The sequence below is a fragment of the Monomorium pharaonis genome, chromosome 11, assembly GCF_013373865.1.
Source record: "Monomorium pharaonis isolate MP-MQ-018 chromosome 11, ASM1337386v2, whole genome shotgun sequence".
In the NCBI taxonomy this organism is placed as follows: domain Eukaryota; kingdom Metazoa; phylum Arthropoda; class Insecta; order Hymenoptera; family Formicidae; genus Monomorium; species Monomorium pharaonis.
Genome location: NC_050477.1, coordinates 11,257,553 through 11,275,189, shown reverse-complemented (window position 1 = coordinate 11,275,189; position 17,637 = coordinate 11,257,553). Strand labels below are relative to the sequence as shown.

Sequence of the window (17,637 nt, the reverse complement as noted above, 5' to 3'; positions counted from 1 at the left end):
GTTTTCTTATGTGTACACCTCTGGTTGCTATGCCAACAAATGTCAAAACTATGGACACTTAGGCATATGCGTTTCACTCGTTTAGTTTTACTTGCACAATATTCGTTTAGGTAAATAAATATGGACAAAGGTGTGCCACCGGATCTTCAAAAATGGTTGAGAAAATGTTTGAAGAAAGAGTTCGGAAAAACCATACAGAGCGCTATAGACAAAGAACAGGTACCTAGCGAGATCGCTTACAGGCTCTCGCATTCAAAAGACATGACTATTCTACTGAATTCTATGAGAAAGGCGATCACCGAACAATATGTAATGGTAAAACCCACATCCGCAGCGTCGCAATCACAATCTTTGCTCTCCTTTACCAGCGACCTCGCAGCGGACGATTGGGCCTCCCCGCAGGGAAACGGAGAAGAGTACAATTGCATTATCGACAAGATCAGTCGCGACAAACCGGTCCACGTGAGATTGGCTGGCTATGAGATCTTATTAAAAATCGAATTGTCCAACATAAATAACAGTTCGCAGTGGGACGTTTTCCAGAAGACGCTGCTGGACGGTCTCACAGACGACAACAGAGCTATATTCGAGGCCAGCATGCAGGTACACGCTAAGCTGCTGAACTACTCGCAGCTGTATACCTACGGCAATCTGCTAAGCGCGTTCAACGCGCAATATCATTCGCAGAAAGTGCGTGAGACCCTACCAACTCTGATCTCCGGAATTAATTTCAAGTTCTTCCTGCATGAGAAATTATTTCGCATAATGCACCTGATAATCCGCTATCAGGAGGAAATGTTAAAAAACACTAGGCACAGTGACAAGACTATTGAAGAAGTTATAGAGCAATTTATAGTATTTTTTAGTACGCACAGCTTTGGTAGCTCGTTGCAACCCAAAACCTTGAACGTACTGAATATAATCTCGGTATTGGAGCCGCAGGCAAAATGGAGCAAGAGGTGGCTTCATAGTCTTTCTACCAGAAGGACTTTTATCGCTGTTTTGGCGAAATCTCCTATGTTCCTGCAGAACGTCGTTGAATGCGTTCAAAGCGGTTTAGCGGAGGCACCCTGTTCCTTGTCCATCTCCATCATGGACGAGAACAATGAGCTGTGTATTTCCGGAAATACGATAGAAACCGCAACTTATCTACATTGTTTGACCTTTGTCTCGCAGCTCTGCAGCTACGAAGCAGGCAGAAAGTTGCTAGCGGAGAATTCGTTGAAAACACCATTTGACGTGGCTGATTTCTTGATGAAATTGTTGAACTCCTTGAATAAGTTAATAACGGAAGCACCGAGTGGAGTGTACAACACTTCCTGCAATGCTCTTCAAAATATACTCAATGTTTCGGACGTGTTATACAATAATGAATTTTACCACGCGGCATTATGCCGTTTGACATCTCTTTCTGAAAATAATATAAAGATTTGGCCGCACATTTTAAGTATTATTTCTCATATGATAGACACGGTAGATGGTCCGACATTTTTGACTACAAGTTGCAAAGAGCATTCGACAAATTCCGAAAATGTACTGTCGAAGTGTCCAGTTGCGATCGTAATACAGTACGCGTCGAATTTATTGAAACAGCCATTTTCCATCATGGATATAAAATATATACTGAGTTTGTTTAATCTGGTAGAAAAATTATTCAACGTGTACGACGTTTACGAGGCTGCGCAGGAAGAGATCGAAACGCGCTTCTATCCAACCATTGCTAATTTTTACAAAAGATTAAACAAATGCAATGTTGAGAACGAAAATAAAATTCAGCAACTCGATGGGTAATTAAGAAAATAGAGTCAAATCTAAGCTTGCAATGATATAATCTAATATTTTCTTACAGCGCTATCAAAAAAATTTTACTGAAAATGGTATCGATACCACTCGGGTTGCAAGCGCTCGTCAATGAGAAATTGGTATTTGTGGAACTGATTCGCGGATCAATCGCTCCTCTAAGAGTAATTTGGAGTTTTACCGATATAAGTAGCTTTATCTCGTCGGCTGGTTACTTTGACCTGGGCTACAATGTGCTCGCAGATCTCGGATCCCATGTCCTATCGACGTTGCTGTCGCAAACTTGCACAAACGCAGAGGATCCCAGATTCTTTCATGATCCTTGGGACAGAGAGAACGTTGACGAATTTCTGCACATACTTACATTATTTTCTCTTAATTTTAATTGTAAAGAATTATATATTAACTATATTTTTTGTACAAACTCTGGTGAAAATTTTTCTTAGAATTTTTTATGTAGTTTTCTAGAATGTTTATAAATTTTACAAGTCTTTAAAATTTCAGTATAATTTTATAATTTTAGAGTCTTTTTTATGAATTTTTTAAATATATATTTTCATAAATATTATGTTGTGAAATATTCTACAATTTCTTGTTCTACAATTTTCGAAGAAAATTTATAAAATCTGAAGAAATCAACAAAATTTTTTTCATAAATTTAAAATAAAACATTCTTACTATTGAAATATTATGAGCATTTTTTTTACCGGAGTATTCTGGAAAAATGTATGATTAATGAATATATATGAATATCCATTAATAGGTTTCGCCGCATTTATGGTGAATGATAACGAATCAGATAATGACGAAGAAAAGAATTATCCATCGAATTTATTTGAATTACTACAGACTGCGATAAATGTAGATTCAACTCACCATCATTTGGCTCTTCTATCGTTAAATACAGTAATTTGGAACCTAGACGTTTGCGCCTATTTATTAAATTTATTGAATTTCCAAGTAATATATTATATGCGATAAGAGAGAATAGCTATATACTTGTATATAATAATAAATACAATTTTTAGGAAGCGCTATTAGATATTCAGAAAGACAGCATAATTATGATTGAAGTTCGCAAAGAACAAACCGATGATGAAAGTGATTACGAAAAGCCAGAGGACGATGATAATAATAAACCAGAGTCGACGAAGGAATATATAATTGACGATTCCAGTTATTTGCGACATAATATTTTATTAAAATCATATTATACGACATATAAAAGAAAACAATATGTGATACCGTTTGAAGAATATGAACTTTTCTCGGAATATCCACCTCCCCGAATATACGCAGATATGATTGACTTCCGAGAAATCGAATATGATTCGGAGTTGACTGATATGTTGCAGGAGGAGAGGCCCGGATTGCTTGACATTAGTTGGGTTGCGCAAGTTAGGGCAGCGCATAAAGCTTCGCGAGGCCCGATTAAAGTAATTTCATAAGAATTTAATGCAATTTAATTACAATTTGAAAATTCACAAAATAATTTTTATTTTAGAATTCGATGATGATAAACTTGTTAAATCAAATGCACAAAGCCATTCCAACTGCAGAATGGGTGGAGCAATTTGAGTGGCAAGAGAACATAACGTACGACACAGACTATTGGTTACCAGAAGATATGTGCGCTATTAATATTGTTTTAAATTATGCCGAACAACGTGAGATTTTAAAGAACAATGATGACAGTCAGAAGAATTTAAAACAATTCATTCATTCTGCCTACATATTAATACAGTACAATAAACCAAGCAGGTTCGAAGGTTTCGATTGGTTCTTAGCAACAGTGTTCATTATCTGTGAAGGCAATTTGAATAAGTAGGTAACATGATATATTTAATTTCAAATAAGTCATTTGTTATTGAAAAAAACAAATCATTAACATAAAACAAAGAGCCTCAGTTGACCGCGAATTAATCCTTTGATAGCCTGTTTAATTTCCGGTATGGTCACAAATAGTGGCATATAAAAGTCTTGTTTAATCAATAACCATGTTCTAGTCAAAGCTACAAATTTACTCGCCTCTCAAATAGCTTTGATGGCTTGAATATGTCCAATATTTCTTCGCGATATTTAAATCACAAAGAAATATATATAGATTAAACAAGTATTTAAACAACTATCAATAGTGATTAACTCAAGCTAGTCAAAGATCATCATTGGCAGGTCTCAGATTGAAAACTTGGTTCTCACCGGGTCAATGTTTTATTTTTATCATCAACCCGTCTCGATATTTCTTTTTCATCATTGACCAGATATGTAATATGTTGTGATATCAATACATATTAATTATATCAATTCCAAAAGCAATGAAAAAATTAACGCAGTCTAAGATTTAAACTCGGGATTCTTCGTCTTTACTGTTAATACTACAGAAGCTAGAATTTGTGTTACCGCAATTGCTTCTCTTAAAATTATAATGTCCTATCAATACTTAATTAACTTTATGATTGTATTTTTATAGTATATCGAAAATATGCTAATTATTATGTTAAATAATTGATTATAGATGTAAAACTTTTATTATGCAATTAATTCAATTTCCATCAACTCTGCTTCTCTGGCCAAAATTGGGTAAAGTTATTGATGATAAAAACAACGAAGGCACCAGTTCACAGTTCACTTTTATGCAAGTTTTAGAAACTATGATCAATATCGAGCTTCCAAACATCAAATATGGATTGAAGGTAACTGAATTTTATCGTTTAAAGAATTTATCTAATTTAGTTTATATAATAATATATATACACTGTAACATATTCTGTTTCTTACAAACAAAGGATGTCTTCGGTATAGATTGGTGGATGATATTCAATAGAATGTTAACGCAATGCTTCTGGGGAATTCTTTCATGGAGTGAAATAGTTCATTTCTTTGCAATTTGCATTTTATACCCGTCCGATTATATGGTATATTATTCCGTATCACTTTTGCAATTTTGCCAGGAAGAGTTGTTGCAGGACTTAGCAAACAGAAAAATGTGGCCGGAAAATATGGTACGAAATTAAGAAGAGTTATATGAGGTAGAAGTAATACGTAGACTTATTTACATTTAATGTCATTAAATAATTTGCCGTGCATTTTTATACAGGTATTGGACGAGTATCGCTGTCATAATTACATTACGTACATGGATAATTTAGGTCAACGCTATAGAAATCGGGTTTTACCAGCAATGACTAAAAATTTGAATTCAGAAGATGAAATATAGATCACGTATTTTGTCTCACAAATCTTGCTTAAAAAATAAAAAAAAAATACCATCGAGAGTAAAAAAAATAAATTTCATTCATGCAAAAAGAAATATCTTACACATTTTTAACACTGAAATAATTATAATTAATAAAACAATGTATATGTATTTAACGAGTAACAGTTGATCATTGTATTATATAATTAATAAAAGTTCCTCTTCTTCAATTTTCTATATAAATCCAATTAGTATTAGTTGTAATGAACGTATATACACTCTACATGGTTTCTATGAGACATTTTGTGTATAGATTGTATTTAGAAATCTTTTATGTATAGACAACATAACACTGACTGATAATTCGCATACCTGCGAAATTCAACGATGTACGAGCTTTCGGTTGCAGGTTTTCCAATGATAACACTGCACACACAGAAGTCAGACACCTTTTTACATGTACAGTACAATAATCTCTTAATATTGTCATTCACTTTGTTGTTTGATAACCAAATTATCAATCTTCATAAATTGTAAATAATTTCGCTACTTCATTTAAATCATCATACTTCATGTTTCCCGCAAGGACCTAAAATGGTATAAAAATTATGTTAAGTAATTAAATTATACACACATGTTACGTAATCTTGAATTTACAGGTAAGAAAAGGACTACTTTCATTGCATATATAACAAAAAAATATTTTCGTTATACACAGGAGAAAAAAATTGAAAAATGTCTTATACACAAGATAGGGAAGGAATAAATCATTAATAACAATTTACCCGTCTGGCAATCGACATTCGATTAAAGATATTCCACAACAGTATTCCTACTACAACATCATCTCGCATGTAAAAAACAACGCCCTTTCCAAAATCTTCGTACTTCGTAGGTTGCTCGGACTTTACGTCATCCTTAAATGTTTCTTTCTTTTCTTCACCCATGTTATCAGTACTCTTTACAATTTGTGACACTGATGACTCCGATTTTTCATTAGATCGTGAGTCTTCAGAAATTGTCTTTTGTTCCTAAATAAAAAAACTGTCTAAATAGTTTTGTAGATAAATATACTGCTCTTTATTGCAATTTACTTACATCACTAAGATTAACCGGTGTTGTGTTTTCTTCTACTCCTTTAGCAAAAACTCCAACAGTTGGCAGAGATGAGTCTATAATACCTATTGCTTCGTATCCTACATCAGGCCCCAAGTCTGACCAAAACATCGATTGATGCATATAAGGTTTACCTACAAAGAAATTGATTTTATATTTCCATGCTTTCGAAAACTGTAACATTTTAAAAATAATCTAATCTTACTGAATTACCTGCGCCAGTCATATTTTCACCCGCTAATCTTCCGGAAGTAACTGCATGATCATGATGTTCGACTCTTCTTCTACCAAGTTTGACATCGTAAAAACATGCAGCGTCTCCAGCAACCCAGAGATTGCTTCTTGCTTCTAACTCAGCGTTTACGAGAAATCCTCCTATCTTAGGTTCTGTTTCTAAATTAGAAGTTGTTGCCAGTTCTGTATTTGGTTGAGCACCTACTGCTACTATCACTTGATCAGCATCGAGCTTTAAAAAAAATTTAATTCAATATAGATAAAAGATTGAATTATGTTAAATTACACTTTTAAATATATCGACATACAGTTTGGCCGCCAGTGAGAACAAGAGATAATCGACCATTTTTATATTTATAATCTTGAACTTCTGTGCTAGATATAGTGCGAACACCTTCTGCTTCAGTTTTTTTCGTGGTCCACTCACTCAGGTATTCTGGCAATACTTGTGCCATTATAAACTTTTCTTTATAAATTTGAAAAACATTTTTAGATTTATCTATAATAAAATACATTATAAATAAATTATTCTTTAAATATTTTGATGATAAATAAAAAAACTTACAACTCCTAGCAAGTGCGCAAGCGAGCTCAGAACCAAGAAATCCGCCACCGATAATTACAACATTCTTGCATTTAGGATTAGAAACACTTTCCTCCAAGTCGAGAAAATCATCCTTCGTTCTGAACGTTGTAATCTTGTTCTTTAGATTGTCCTCAGCGGATTCGAATATTGACAGATTTTTAGGTGACGCGCCTAGATAAATATGATTATATACAAAAAATTGAATTTTTAATTTTATAATTTTGTTCGATAAAAATTTTTTAACAAAACCTACCTGTTGCAATGAGACATTTATTATATTTTATTTCATAACCATCTTCGAGAGTCACAATTTTATTCATAACATCAATTTTCGTTACTTTCCAACCCATGGCTATGGCAACTCCGCCCTTATCAGATTCGTTAAGCTGAGTAACACTTGTGTAAAACTCTTGAGGTTCGTAAAATATACTATAAAATAAACATTTTTATGCAAAAATAATTTGTGTAAACATTACCAAAAAATGTTTAAATCCAACAAAGTTTACCTTCTCTCAGTTCCATTCCATTGATTAAAACGTAATTGTGCAGTTGTTTTTCTGTCTGTGTTGTACCAAAGTTCTTTCGACAATGGTGGCCTCATATACGGAAACTCCCCCTCTTTTGCTATAACTAAAACCTGAAAAAAAATTCTTATGTGCATAAATTAAAAAAAAAGAAAAAAAAATTGTTATATAAATCTGTTAGTAAAAGCCATTACCTTAGCTTTGGGATCTCTAGATTTAATTGACCTAAATGCTGAAAATGCGGCTGTTCCTCCACCTATCAATAAATAAGGTACCTCCTCAGGTATTAATTTTGATTCTGCAGGAACTTTGTTTCTCCAACGTCTTTTCCCTTCTTTCTTTTCTAAAAGCAAATGAGAAAGTAGTATATTTCTTTAAATTTCATTATTGTATCAAAATAATTCTTAATGTAACTTACGTCCACTTTTCTGTTCTGTCTTGTCATCTTTCAATAAAAATGACGAAGATACCTATTTAAAAAAAGTTATAAGAAGAATTAGTTGGAAGAGTAATTAATGTTCTCAGTCAAATAACTTTTGTACAATTGTATCACCTTGTATACAACTCCTGTCGCAATCAAGGCAGCAAATAGGTGCCAATAGTGGAATTGATATTTCCCATTTTTACCAGAATCCGAGCCTCTATCGCCCGATTGTTTCTGCTCGCTGTTGTTCACCTTGCACTCCTGCGCTGCCGGACAATTCGCTTCCAATTCACAGGCAGGAGCTTCTTTTTGTGATTTGGAATATTTAGATTCCGGCATACATTCCTCTGGCCTAAGAGTAGTACCTGACTTTTTATTGCTTGCATTGCTACTGTGACGTAGATTACTAATATTTACAGCTCCTGCAAGTGTTTTGATAAACCATCAACAGGCTATTGAAAACAATATACAGGGAGTACATAAAGAAGATCTGGAGTTCTAAAGGAAATAACATCTCTATGTTAATAAAAAAAATAGCCAAACAGTAATAAAATATTATGCTTAAAGTGTTACATTTTAAAAGATTAACAAGAGAGCTAAAAAATATGAAGGGGAATTAAACGAAAGCATTTACTGCAATTTTTTTTTTAAAGACTAGAGTATACATCTCGTACAAGTTACTGATTCAACTACGGATGTGGAGGCACGCGTGATTCTAGGTTATGTTAGTAGCTGCCTACTTCGGAGCGAACACGCCGCATGGAGGACTGTAAACACGATTCAACCGTATAATTAATCGCTCGCAAGCTTATGCAACGCTCGGAGTATGGGCGATCATGTATGGGTGGGAGGGAAAAGAAAATGCTGGCGATTCTCTCATTGAAAAGAAATTGCGAACAAGCGGGGAAAAATGAGATATCGCCCCTTCGAGCGACGTCCAGGCGCGGCGAGAGGACTGAAGCGGGGAAGGGTCAGGAAACACAGAATCGTCCAGACAGTTGCCTGTATTTTACGTACCGAGGTATTTTACAGGTCGATAGAAGCGATTCGCGTGTGCGACTGCCCTGACAGGCAGTTGGCCGACGATTCTACCGCAAGCGAACATCTTTCGCCCGGCCGGTCGTCCTTATGCAATATGGTGGGCGCTCGCCGTTGTGTTTCCCCTCAACTGATGCCGTGTGCGGCGATCTGTTGCCGTTGACTATTGCCGCCGTCGCTTTTACTCTGGACCGGAAGGACGCTCGCCGGAAGAATGTTCGCCGCGCGACACGCCATTACCTGGATTCTCACTTCCTTTCCCAAAAGTCCCACAGAGTTACGGACGGATGATTCTCTGCGAAGACCGGTGGTTGACCGGTGGCCGAGAAACACGTGAATTTGGAGCTCTCAACGAGTGCGCGGGTGCGTAGTGTATACATACGCGCGTGCACATACCGCGTGACACGCAACGTCAGACGTCGGACTGAAGGAAGCGATCGGAAATCGGAAGCGCGGCTAACTTCAGACAGGACCGCGCGCAGGTCTCTTGAATTAGATATTTCGAAATTTTAGAATACAAAAAAAAAAAACAATTCACATGCACTATAAAATATGAGCAAAGTAAAATACGATGTGATTTGTTGCTAAGAACATTTTTAGTCCTAATAGTAAACATGTAAAATTTACACGGTTACTGTTTATACACGTAAAATTTTTTAGACACGTGTAAAATTAGCGTTCGATCGATAATTGCGAAAAGTAATTAAATGTCGGGTGAAACGAGCAGATGTGTATTATATTAATTTGTATTTTTTGTTAAAATAAAAATTTAATCTTAAAGATCATAGGTTGCCTTCAACATTTACTTAAAATTTTTCGCTCAGCATTTTTTTTATCGATGGTGATATCGATTCTTATGTGTGAAATGAGAAACAGTTGCACATGTATATTGCAGATGGCGTATGCTGTACTATTTTCAAGGTTGTGCTGTAAATAAATTGTAAACATGTAAATAATTTTTTTCGTTTTTTGTTACATGTCAACTATGCTATTATCCGTACTTTAATTATGGAAAAGAATCTTTAATTATGTACAGGCAATTAAAAAGAACTCTTAACTCTTCTTGTGTGTATAAGAAAAGTTAATGACAACTAATAGCACAAAAAATAACACTCTATATAAATACCCAAATAACACAGAGAGTTCAAAAAGAACTCAATTGTATGTCACTAATTGTGAATTCTTTTTGAATATTTTTTAATAAAAATAATTATTTTTGCATCTCAAAAAGAATTCATAATTGGTGACATAAAATTGAATTCTTTTTGAATCTCTGTGCTATCTGGGTACCTTCCACCTGTATTTGTATCAAGTTTTCTGTATACTTTTGGACTTTAATAATTTAGAAAAGTGATTAAGGAATATACATTCTTACATTTTACTACTAAGTCAGAACCAAACGATTTAATTGATATATTAGTATCAGATATTCTATTTTAATAATATATTTTGACAGTGAATTTTGATTTACATAAAATTTAAATAAGCTACAAGTATAAATATTACATTTAAGTTAAATTAAAGTTTATTTCTGTGATTTTAGAAATAAACTTTAATGTATTACATTAATACACATTATTACATCAATCACACATAAGATTCAGTTGATAAAACACATTAAAAATTTTTTTATTATGTTACAATTATCACATGTATTCAACAAAATTTTGTTTCATATAATTAGAAGAACTAATATAAATCAAGAGATTACTGATGTAAATCGAGATAAATCAACTGCATTTATGAAACTTTAAAACTGTAATTCGGTATCTACAACGATAAATTTATTCCCCGCAGCAGCATTTCCGCCATGTGTTTTTAAAATTACGAAAACGCAAGACTGCAAGAATTCATGCGTTGCATTCGCACTTTGATAATATTTGACTCAGCAATGTATGTCCGATTGAAAGCCTAAAGCTCTTATTGAATTTTACAGTAAAAGATTTTATAACGGATCAAATACGAAGTCGATGTGGTGTAAAGCTTGAAGTACAAATATTTCAAAACATTGAGAATAAGAGAAGTATTGTAAGTATTGCACATATCCGAATTAATGTAATTTTTTTACCATTGTCATCAACATGAATAATAATAAATTTTCTTCTTTCTCATTGCAAGAGTATATTTATATACATATAATAAATTTTTTTTAATGAGTAAATATATTTAATTTTATTAACCAAAAATACTTTTTAAAAAATGAACAAAATATAAATAGAATAAGATAAAATGACAGTTTAATTATTTTATCTAATATTTTTTCATAATTGATTTATCTTGTTACGTGTATACTTTAATTATTTTATGGATAAATATGTTTATAAACAAAAGAAATTGTGTGTAAAATTAATTATTTAAACATTTATATTAAAAAACATTTTTATATATTATCTCCTCATTTTTTCATATCGATTTATTATTAAAAATAAAAAACATAAATAAACACATTTTATTATAACGTTATTGACATTAGTTTATAATTTTACAAAAGATAAAAAAATTAAACTCAATATTTTGCTTCAACATAGATTTATTCCCCATAATGAAGATCTACGTTTATTTTTTCATCTGTTTGATTATGATTGCAATCGTTTTTGCATATTTCATCGAAGGTATGTAGAATAAAATCTTTAATTAAATTGTATACGTAGGATCACAATTTAATTAAGTTCCAACTGAGGTTTAACGCGTAGAAAGTAGTAATAGACAAATTTGTAAATTATATAAAATAAAATGTGCGCTGATGTGCGCCTATATTATACAAATAATTTTTTAAATATATTTAAAAATGCATATTTTAACAAGAGACACTATTTCTTGAAGACTGACTTCATTGTTTGATTGCCGATAAAAGATATTTCTATCGTCTTTATAACTCATCAAATACGGCGTACATGTTAATTTTTTTGAGAGAACATTGATACATGATGAATCTCTTTTCAAAATTATTTTTTTATTACTTTATACATGTAATAATTTTAATCTTTTGTTGTTTTTATATAAATTTATTTTATAATAATAAGAATGTTTCACATGTATGTGTTTCAAATAAAGATGAGATCGAAGATTCTAAAGAATACCATCGCCAAACTAAATCCGCCTGTAACTATATCTGCACTATTCACTGTGTCGAGAGAGGATATATACCGGGATATTGTAATTCCATTAACGTTTGCTTATGCCGCATGTAAGTAATGATTTGAATAATTAAGTACAGTCTTTCCTTGTTTTCGTTTTCATTTCAAAAAGAAAAAATAATTATATAACTTGCAAAGAATGATTTTTGAATTACCATTACTAGACACTAAAATCCTTGAACTGCACGAATTAAGTTAAGAATATATCATTGAGTTGATATCACATTGAATGAAAAATAATCAATGTCTATCGAGTCATTTTGATTTAATAATAAAATTTTCTTTCAATATTTATAGAGATAATAAATACATGGCGGTAGCTGCCTTGAAGTTTCATCAAAAAAATCCATAGTTTTGCTTTACATACATCCTGGATCTCTGTTAAACGTCTTCGTGGATGTGTTAGACGTGTATAAATAATAGAGAACAAAGCCTCGATGGGCATGTAATCAACGCTACATGGATCGTTAATAGAAGGTTTATAAAGTCTCGATAGACGTTTAATCAACGTTACAAGAATTTGTAATAGTTCATATCAAATGTAATAACAGGTGTCATCGAAAGTTTTATTATATAATGTCTGTTTTGAATTTCTAAAATTTCCAAAATTATATCATAAAAGACATAAAAAACGAAGTCATAATGATAGTTCCAAGTCACGACTGATGAAGAAATAATATAATATATTTATGACAACGAAATAACGACATAATTATAATAGTACTCGACAAAAAAATTCAGTGTTTCTAAGCAATCATTTATCCAAGTAATAACCAAATAGCAACAAGTTATTTAAAAATTATTGTATGTGTGTATGTATGTATGTATGTATGTATGTATGTATTCGTACTTAATGTTAATGTTCTGTATTCGTACAATATAAGCATGTGTATTAGCTGTTTTAAATTTTTCAAAAATAAATTTCTGAAATTAATTATTATAAAATATCCAAACTATTGAACTACAATGATAAATTTAGGCTGCATAACAACAATCACACCATACATTTTTGAAATTACAAAAATGCAAGACAGCAAGAATGTGTTTATTGCCACTGGATTTTTGTACATATTTGACTCAGCAATATACGGTCTAATTCAAAACTTGAAGAATCAGAATTTTGCAATAAAGATCATTATAACTGCGAATTCAAACGCGAGGCCGAATTGTTACCTACAGTGTAAAGCATAAGATTGAGCGAACGAGTTTCAAAATAGTGATAATCGAAAAAGTACTATAAGTATTGCATATGTGAGTAATATTAATATTGTTTTTTCTATTGTATCTACATAAATATTAATAAATTTTTCTTTGTATTTATTGTAAAAATATTTTTATATAAATATTTTTAGTAATAAAAATGTTGAACTACATTAATAAAAAATTCTTATTTAGCATAAAAGAGAAATAAATGAAATATAAATAAAATATAAAATTACAGTTTGATTATCTTTTTATACGTTCTTTCTCTCTTTTGTAATTCATTAATAATAAAAATATATTACGTACTCTTTAATCATTTTGTAACTACATTTATTTATTTTACAAACAAAAAAGTTGTGTATAGAATTAATTACTTAAACATATATTTATATTAAATTTTTATATGCAAAATATTTCTTTTTGTATCAAATTATTATTAAAGCAGAAAAATAAATATAAGTAGGTTTTAAACAGAAGAACAGATGATATTTACAATTATTTATATTGCTATTATTCATTTATATTGCTATTAAAAGACGGAAAAATTAAATTCAATATTTTTCTTACGAGGCTCAATAAGCAATAAAAAACATTTCTTTACTTTGAATTAAGTAACATATTTGTGCAGATTTGATTGACATTATCGTGTTTTTATTTCTGCTAAATAAATATATTAGAAAAGTAAAACACACAAATACGTTGGCGGTTAACATAATCAATCTTAGGTTGCAACTATGCTGAACATTTAATTAATCACATTTTAATCAAATTATTATTCAGTGTGTCAAATTTTGTTCTAACAACAAAATTATTGTTTCAGTGAACATATTTCTCAAAATGAAGATCTACCTGTTTGTTCTTTTAGTTATGGTCGCTGTAGTCGCTTTCGCATTCCCTATCGTAGGTATGAAATAAAATTTTAAACTAAACAACAAAAATAGAACTTCACTATTTATTCTTAACTGCGATCTGACTCTTGAAAAAATTATGTCAAATTTATAAAATACGTATGTGTGTATGAAATAGTACATTAAGTAACAAGGATGTAAAATCGGTTTTGTACGCGAGTGCGGAAAGTAAATATACGAGTGCAAAAAATCATTACACGTAACAAAAAATCATTTTTGTTATGTGTAAATATGTATAAAAATATCCATATTAACAAGAAATATTATCAATATGTAAATACTAATTTCAATAAAATTTTGATGGCTTTGTAAATAAAAGGGGATAAAAATATTCTTTTAAAATGTATTTTGTTTATATAAATCAAACATGTTTAATGAATTAAATCAACCCCCAAAATCGCATTTTGTTAGCTATTACTTATGAACAAAGCATGATAGCATAATTTCATAAACGCATTCAATGTAGAATTTTAGAAGTTTCACTAATAAATAAATCTTTCAGATAAAAAAAAGGACAAAATTAGTCAGTTTTCGAAAAGTGATTTCAATCTAATAAACACATGATTATCAATTAAAAAAATGTATTAAATATATTTTTCCACAAACTCATCAAATTTCATCAAAATTATCATATATTAGGCAATATTCCTTATAGATATCAATGAGTAATGAATCTTTAAATTTACTTTATAATTATTTTATTTAATTTGTAATTTTGTAATTTTAATATTATAATAATGTTTTTAAGTAAATTTATTTTATAATAATAACAATATTTCTCGTGTATTTCAAATAAAGATGGAGACCAGTTAGTGCTGATAAATGAACCCGAATTCTTGAAATTGGAAAATATTGGAGATCTCGAAGAACATAATCGGCAACGTAAATTCACGTGTAACTTTATGTGCGCTTTACGCTGTATACTTGCAGGATACAAAACGGCATATTGTGACAACCAAGGCATCTGCTTTTGTGATGCGTAAGTATCGATTCGAATAATTAAAGTTTTCTTGCATTCTCGATTTCGATAAAATAAATGATACACTTTGCAGAAAATAATTTTTAAATTATCATTACTACCATATTAAATTTTTTGCGAATTTTGTTGTACACTCCCTAATATCACAAATATTAAAAATTTTTCGGGAAATATCACACAATTAAAGTTATGAAAAGTGATAATTTTAACTGCTGGTTACCTTACATTTTATCTAAAAATAAAAAAATTACTACATTACTTTTTTTAAAATCTTGAATAATATAAGAAAATACCCATCATAAAAAAATTGTCAAATAAGCAACACCCTACATCATGCATTATTTTATTAAATTAGATTTAAGTAATGATATCTTTTATGTAAATATAAGACGTCATGTTATAAAAAATTAAGATACCAATTTGTCATTTTTTTGGTCACGTTAGATCTTTTGACGTTAAAAATAAGTATCGAGTTCAGCAGTGAAAAGGTATCACTTTTAGAGCGTAACTCGAAGTAAATTCTTAGAATATATGAAAAATAAAAACTGACTTAGATATAATATAAAACACGATAATAATATATAAATAGTAATGTATTATAGAAGATATTATAAGATTGTTCTTAATACATAGTATATGGCACGTACATTTACAATACAGGTACAGAATATTTGAATGATATCATGCTATTAGAGACAAAATTAATTAAGGATACATCAAATTGATAACATTGAATGATGGTCAATATGGACCAATTATTATCAAATCATTTTAGTTTAATAATAAAATGTTTTTTCATTATTTTTAGACAAAAATGGTATGGTTAACTTCGATTGCAGAAATGGTTCTCTTAGAAGGATTGGACTGAAATTTTTACTGATGAATATGTGTTGAGTATGATTCTCTTTTTGAAATTTCAACAAGACATTATAAATTTATTTATAATAAATAATTTTCGAACGCTAAAAATTAATGTTATATGTTTTACATATTATTTTCATTGTTTTTCATTATTTTCTCTGTAACAGCGCAAAGTTTTTTTTTCTATAAAATATTTATCTTTGTTCTTTTTGTTTTTACACAATGTTAAAATATTAATCAAAATGCTTAAAACATTACACTATATACAAAATGATTGAATATAATATTTTAATATTAAAAAATAGTAATAAATGATAAATTATCTAAATTGTATATAAATATTATTATAATTGACATACTTTCTTCAGATCATTATTTTTGTAGACAAGATACACTGAACTAAAACTGTACATAAATTCCAATGAAATATTCATTCTACTAATGAAAAATTTATTAAAATTGGTCCAATGAATTATTTTATTATCATAATGCTTTATTTATTATAATAAAGCATAATTCATTAAATTAATAAATTTATTAATGGTTAATGAAAAAATTCAATATTTATACTATTAACAAAAAGCTTATTGTATCAATGAATTTTAGTTAATAAACGTCACACATTGATACTATAAAGAATATTTTTTTCAGTGTAAATTTTTGTTCTTTTATTTAAAACTAGCTATGCCCTGTCACGCGTTGCTGTGGTCCTTTTTTTACGTTTTTAAAAATTTTCTTTGCTTTTTTTGTTTTACGTTTTATATTCTTGTTTTAGCTTTTCACCTTTTTTTTAAATAAATACTCATTTTATATTTATTTTTTCATGCGTGCACGCTGTAGAAATTCTAAACTACGTTTTTAAATTCTAACCAAGCTACTTTTTTATTTATTTAATTCTACCTTTACAATCTAACTTCTTCTCTTTCGACAACTTTTTTTTTATTCTTAATACTATTTGCTCGCTTTTTATTTTTAAAAAAATTTATTTATTATTAAATCTATTTATTAGAAAATTGCACGTCCTCCGGTGAATGATCGATCAGTCGATTGTGCGTTACGAAAAGATATTTCCAGCCAAATTTGGAGGAAATCGTACGGTGCGTTTAGACGTGAGGCGCAAAAAACGATAAAAATTAATAAAGAAAATATTGATAACAATTAGGAAAATGCACGTCCTACCGCGAATGATCGATCAGTCGATTGTGCATTACGGAAAGATATTTCCAGCCAAATTTGAGGAAAATCGTATATTGCGTTTAGGCGTGAGGCGCAAAAAACGATAAAAATTAATTTTTTAAATATTTATAACAATTAGGAAAATGCACGTCCTCTCGCGAATGATCGATCAGATTGTACGTTACGGAAGGATATTTCCAGCCAAATTTGGAGGAAATCGTAATTTGCGTTTAGGCGTGAGGCGCGGAAACAATAAAAATTGCGTAAAAAAATTTGTAACGATTGGTAAATTACAAATCTTGTCGCAAATGATCGATTATGTATTATAATGACTAAACTCTATGCAAATTTTTCAAAGTTTGTTAAAAATTTTATAACCAGGGAATTTTTAACGTTTGATTGAATGGTGTCTCCTGGAAACGCCTATATGACGTTTGGCCCTGGCTGCTCGATGT

General features: G+C 30.5%; 4 protein-coding genes across 6 annotated transcripts; 3 read left to right on the top strand and 1 right to left on the bottom strand.

Moving 5' to 3' along the window:
* The first annotated feature begins 62 nt into the window (after positions 1–62).
* On the top strand, positions 63–5,064 carry LOC105835454 (protein broad-minded). Of its 2 annotated transcripts, XM_012678756.3 has the most exons (8): positions 63–1,787; positions 1,850–2,187; positions 2,564–2,760; positions 2,829–3,236; positions 3,305–3,624; positions 4,316–4,493; positions 4,587–4,802; positions 4,898–5,037. In XM_012678756.3, exons 1-8 carry the CDS (start codon positions 121–123, stop codon positions 5,015–5,017), a joined length of 3,444 nt encoding a protein of 1,147 aa, XP_012534210.2. In that variant the 5' UTR covers positions 63–120; the 3' UTR covers positions 5,018–5,037. The 2 variants fall into 2 exon arrangements, with proteins under 2 accessions (XP_012534210.2, XP_036149433.1); XM_036293540.1 differs by having other exon boundaries at positions 4,316–4,802; positions 4,898–5,064.
* A 75-nt stretch (positions 5,065–5,139) lies between these two features.
* LOC105835456 (apoptosis-inducing factor 1, mitochondrial) lies at positions 5,140–9,658 on the bottom strand. 2 transcript variants are annotated; one of them, XM_012678759.3, is made up of 12 exons: positions 8,898–9,652; positions 8,010–8,302; positions 7,875–7,926; positions 7,651–7,799; positions 7,439–7,569; positions 7,186–7,361; positions 6,912–7,103; positions 6,655–6,845; positions 6,326–6,578; positions 6,095–6,246; positions 5,782–6,027; positions 5,140–5,585 (listed from the first exon to the last, which is right to left on the bottom strand). In XM_012678759.3, exons 1-12 carry the CDS (start codon positions 8,983–8,985, stop codon positions 5,514–5,516), a joined length of 1,995 nt encoding a protein of 664 aa, XP_012534213.1. In that variant the 5' UTR covers positions 8,986–9,652; the 3' UTR covers positions 5,140–5,513. The 2 variants fall into 2 exon arrangements, with proteins under 2 accessions (XP_012534213.1, XP_028047205.2); XM_028191404.2 differs by having other exon boundaries at positions 6,655–7,103; positions 8,898–9,658.
* A 471-nt stretch (positions 9,659–10,129) lies between these two features.
* LOC118647935 (defensin-like) lies at positions 10,130–12,979 on the top strand. The gene is made up of 4 exons (XM_036293935.1): positions 10,130–10,946; positions 11,447–11,530; positions 11,973–12,105; positions 12,353–12,979. Exons 2-4 carry the CDS (start codon positions 11,461–11,463, stop codon positions 12,405–12,407), a joined length of 258 nt encoding a protein of 85 aa, XP_036149828.1. The 5' UTR covers positions 10,130–10,946; positions 11,447–11,460; the 3' UTR covers positions 12,408–12,979.
* Positions 12,980–13,160: 181 nt separating this feature from the next.
* LOC114254724 (defensin) lies at positions 13,161–16,114 on the top strand. Its single transcript, XM_028191743.2, has 4 exons — positions 13,161–13,306; positions 14,079–14,162; positions 14,965–15,145; positions 15,954–16,114. Exons 2-4 carry the CDS (start codon positions 14,096–14,098, stop codon positions 15,970–15,972), a joined length of 267 nt encoding a protein of 88 aa, XP_028047544.1. The 5' UTR covers positions 13,161–13,306; positions 14,079–14,095; the 3' UTR covers positions 15,973–16,114.
* Positions 16,115–17,637: the final 1,523 nt, after the last annotated feature.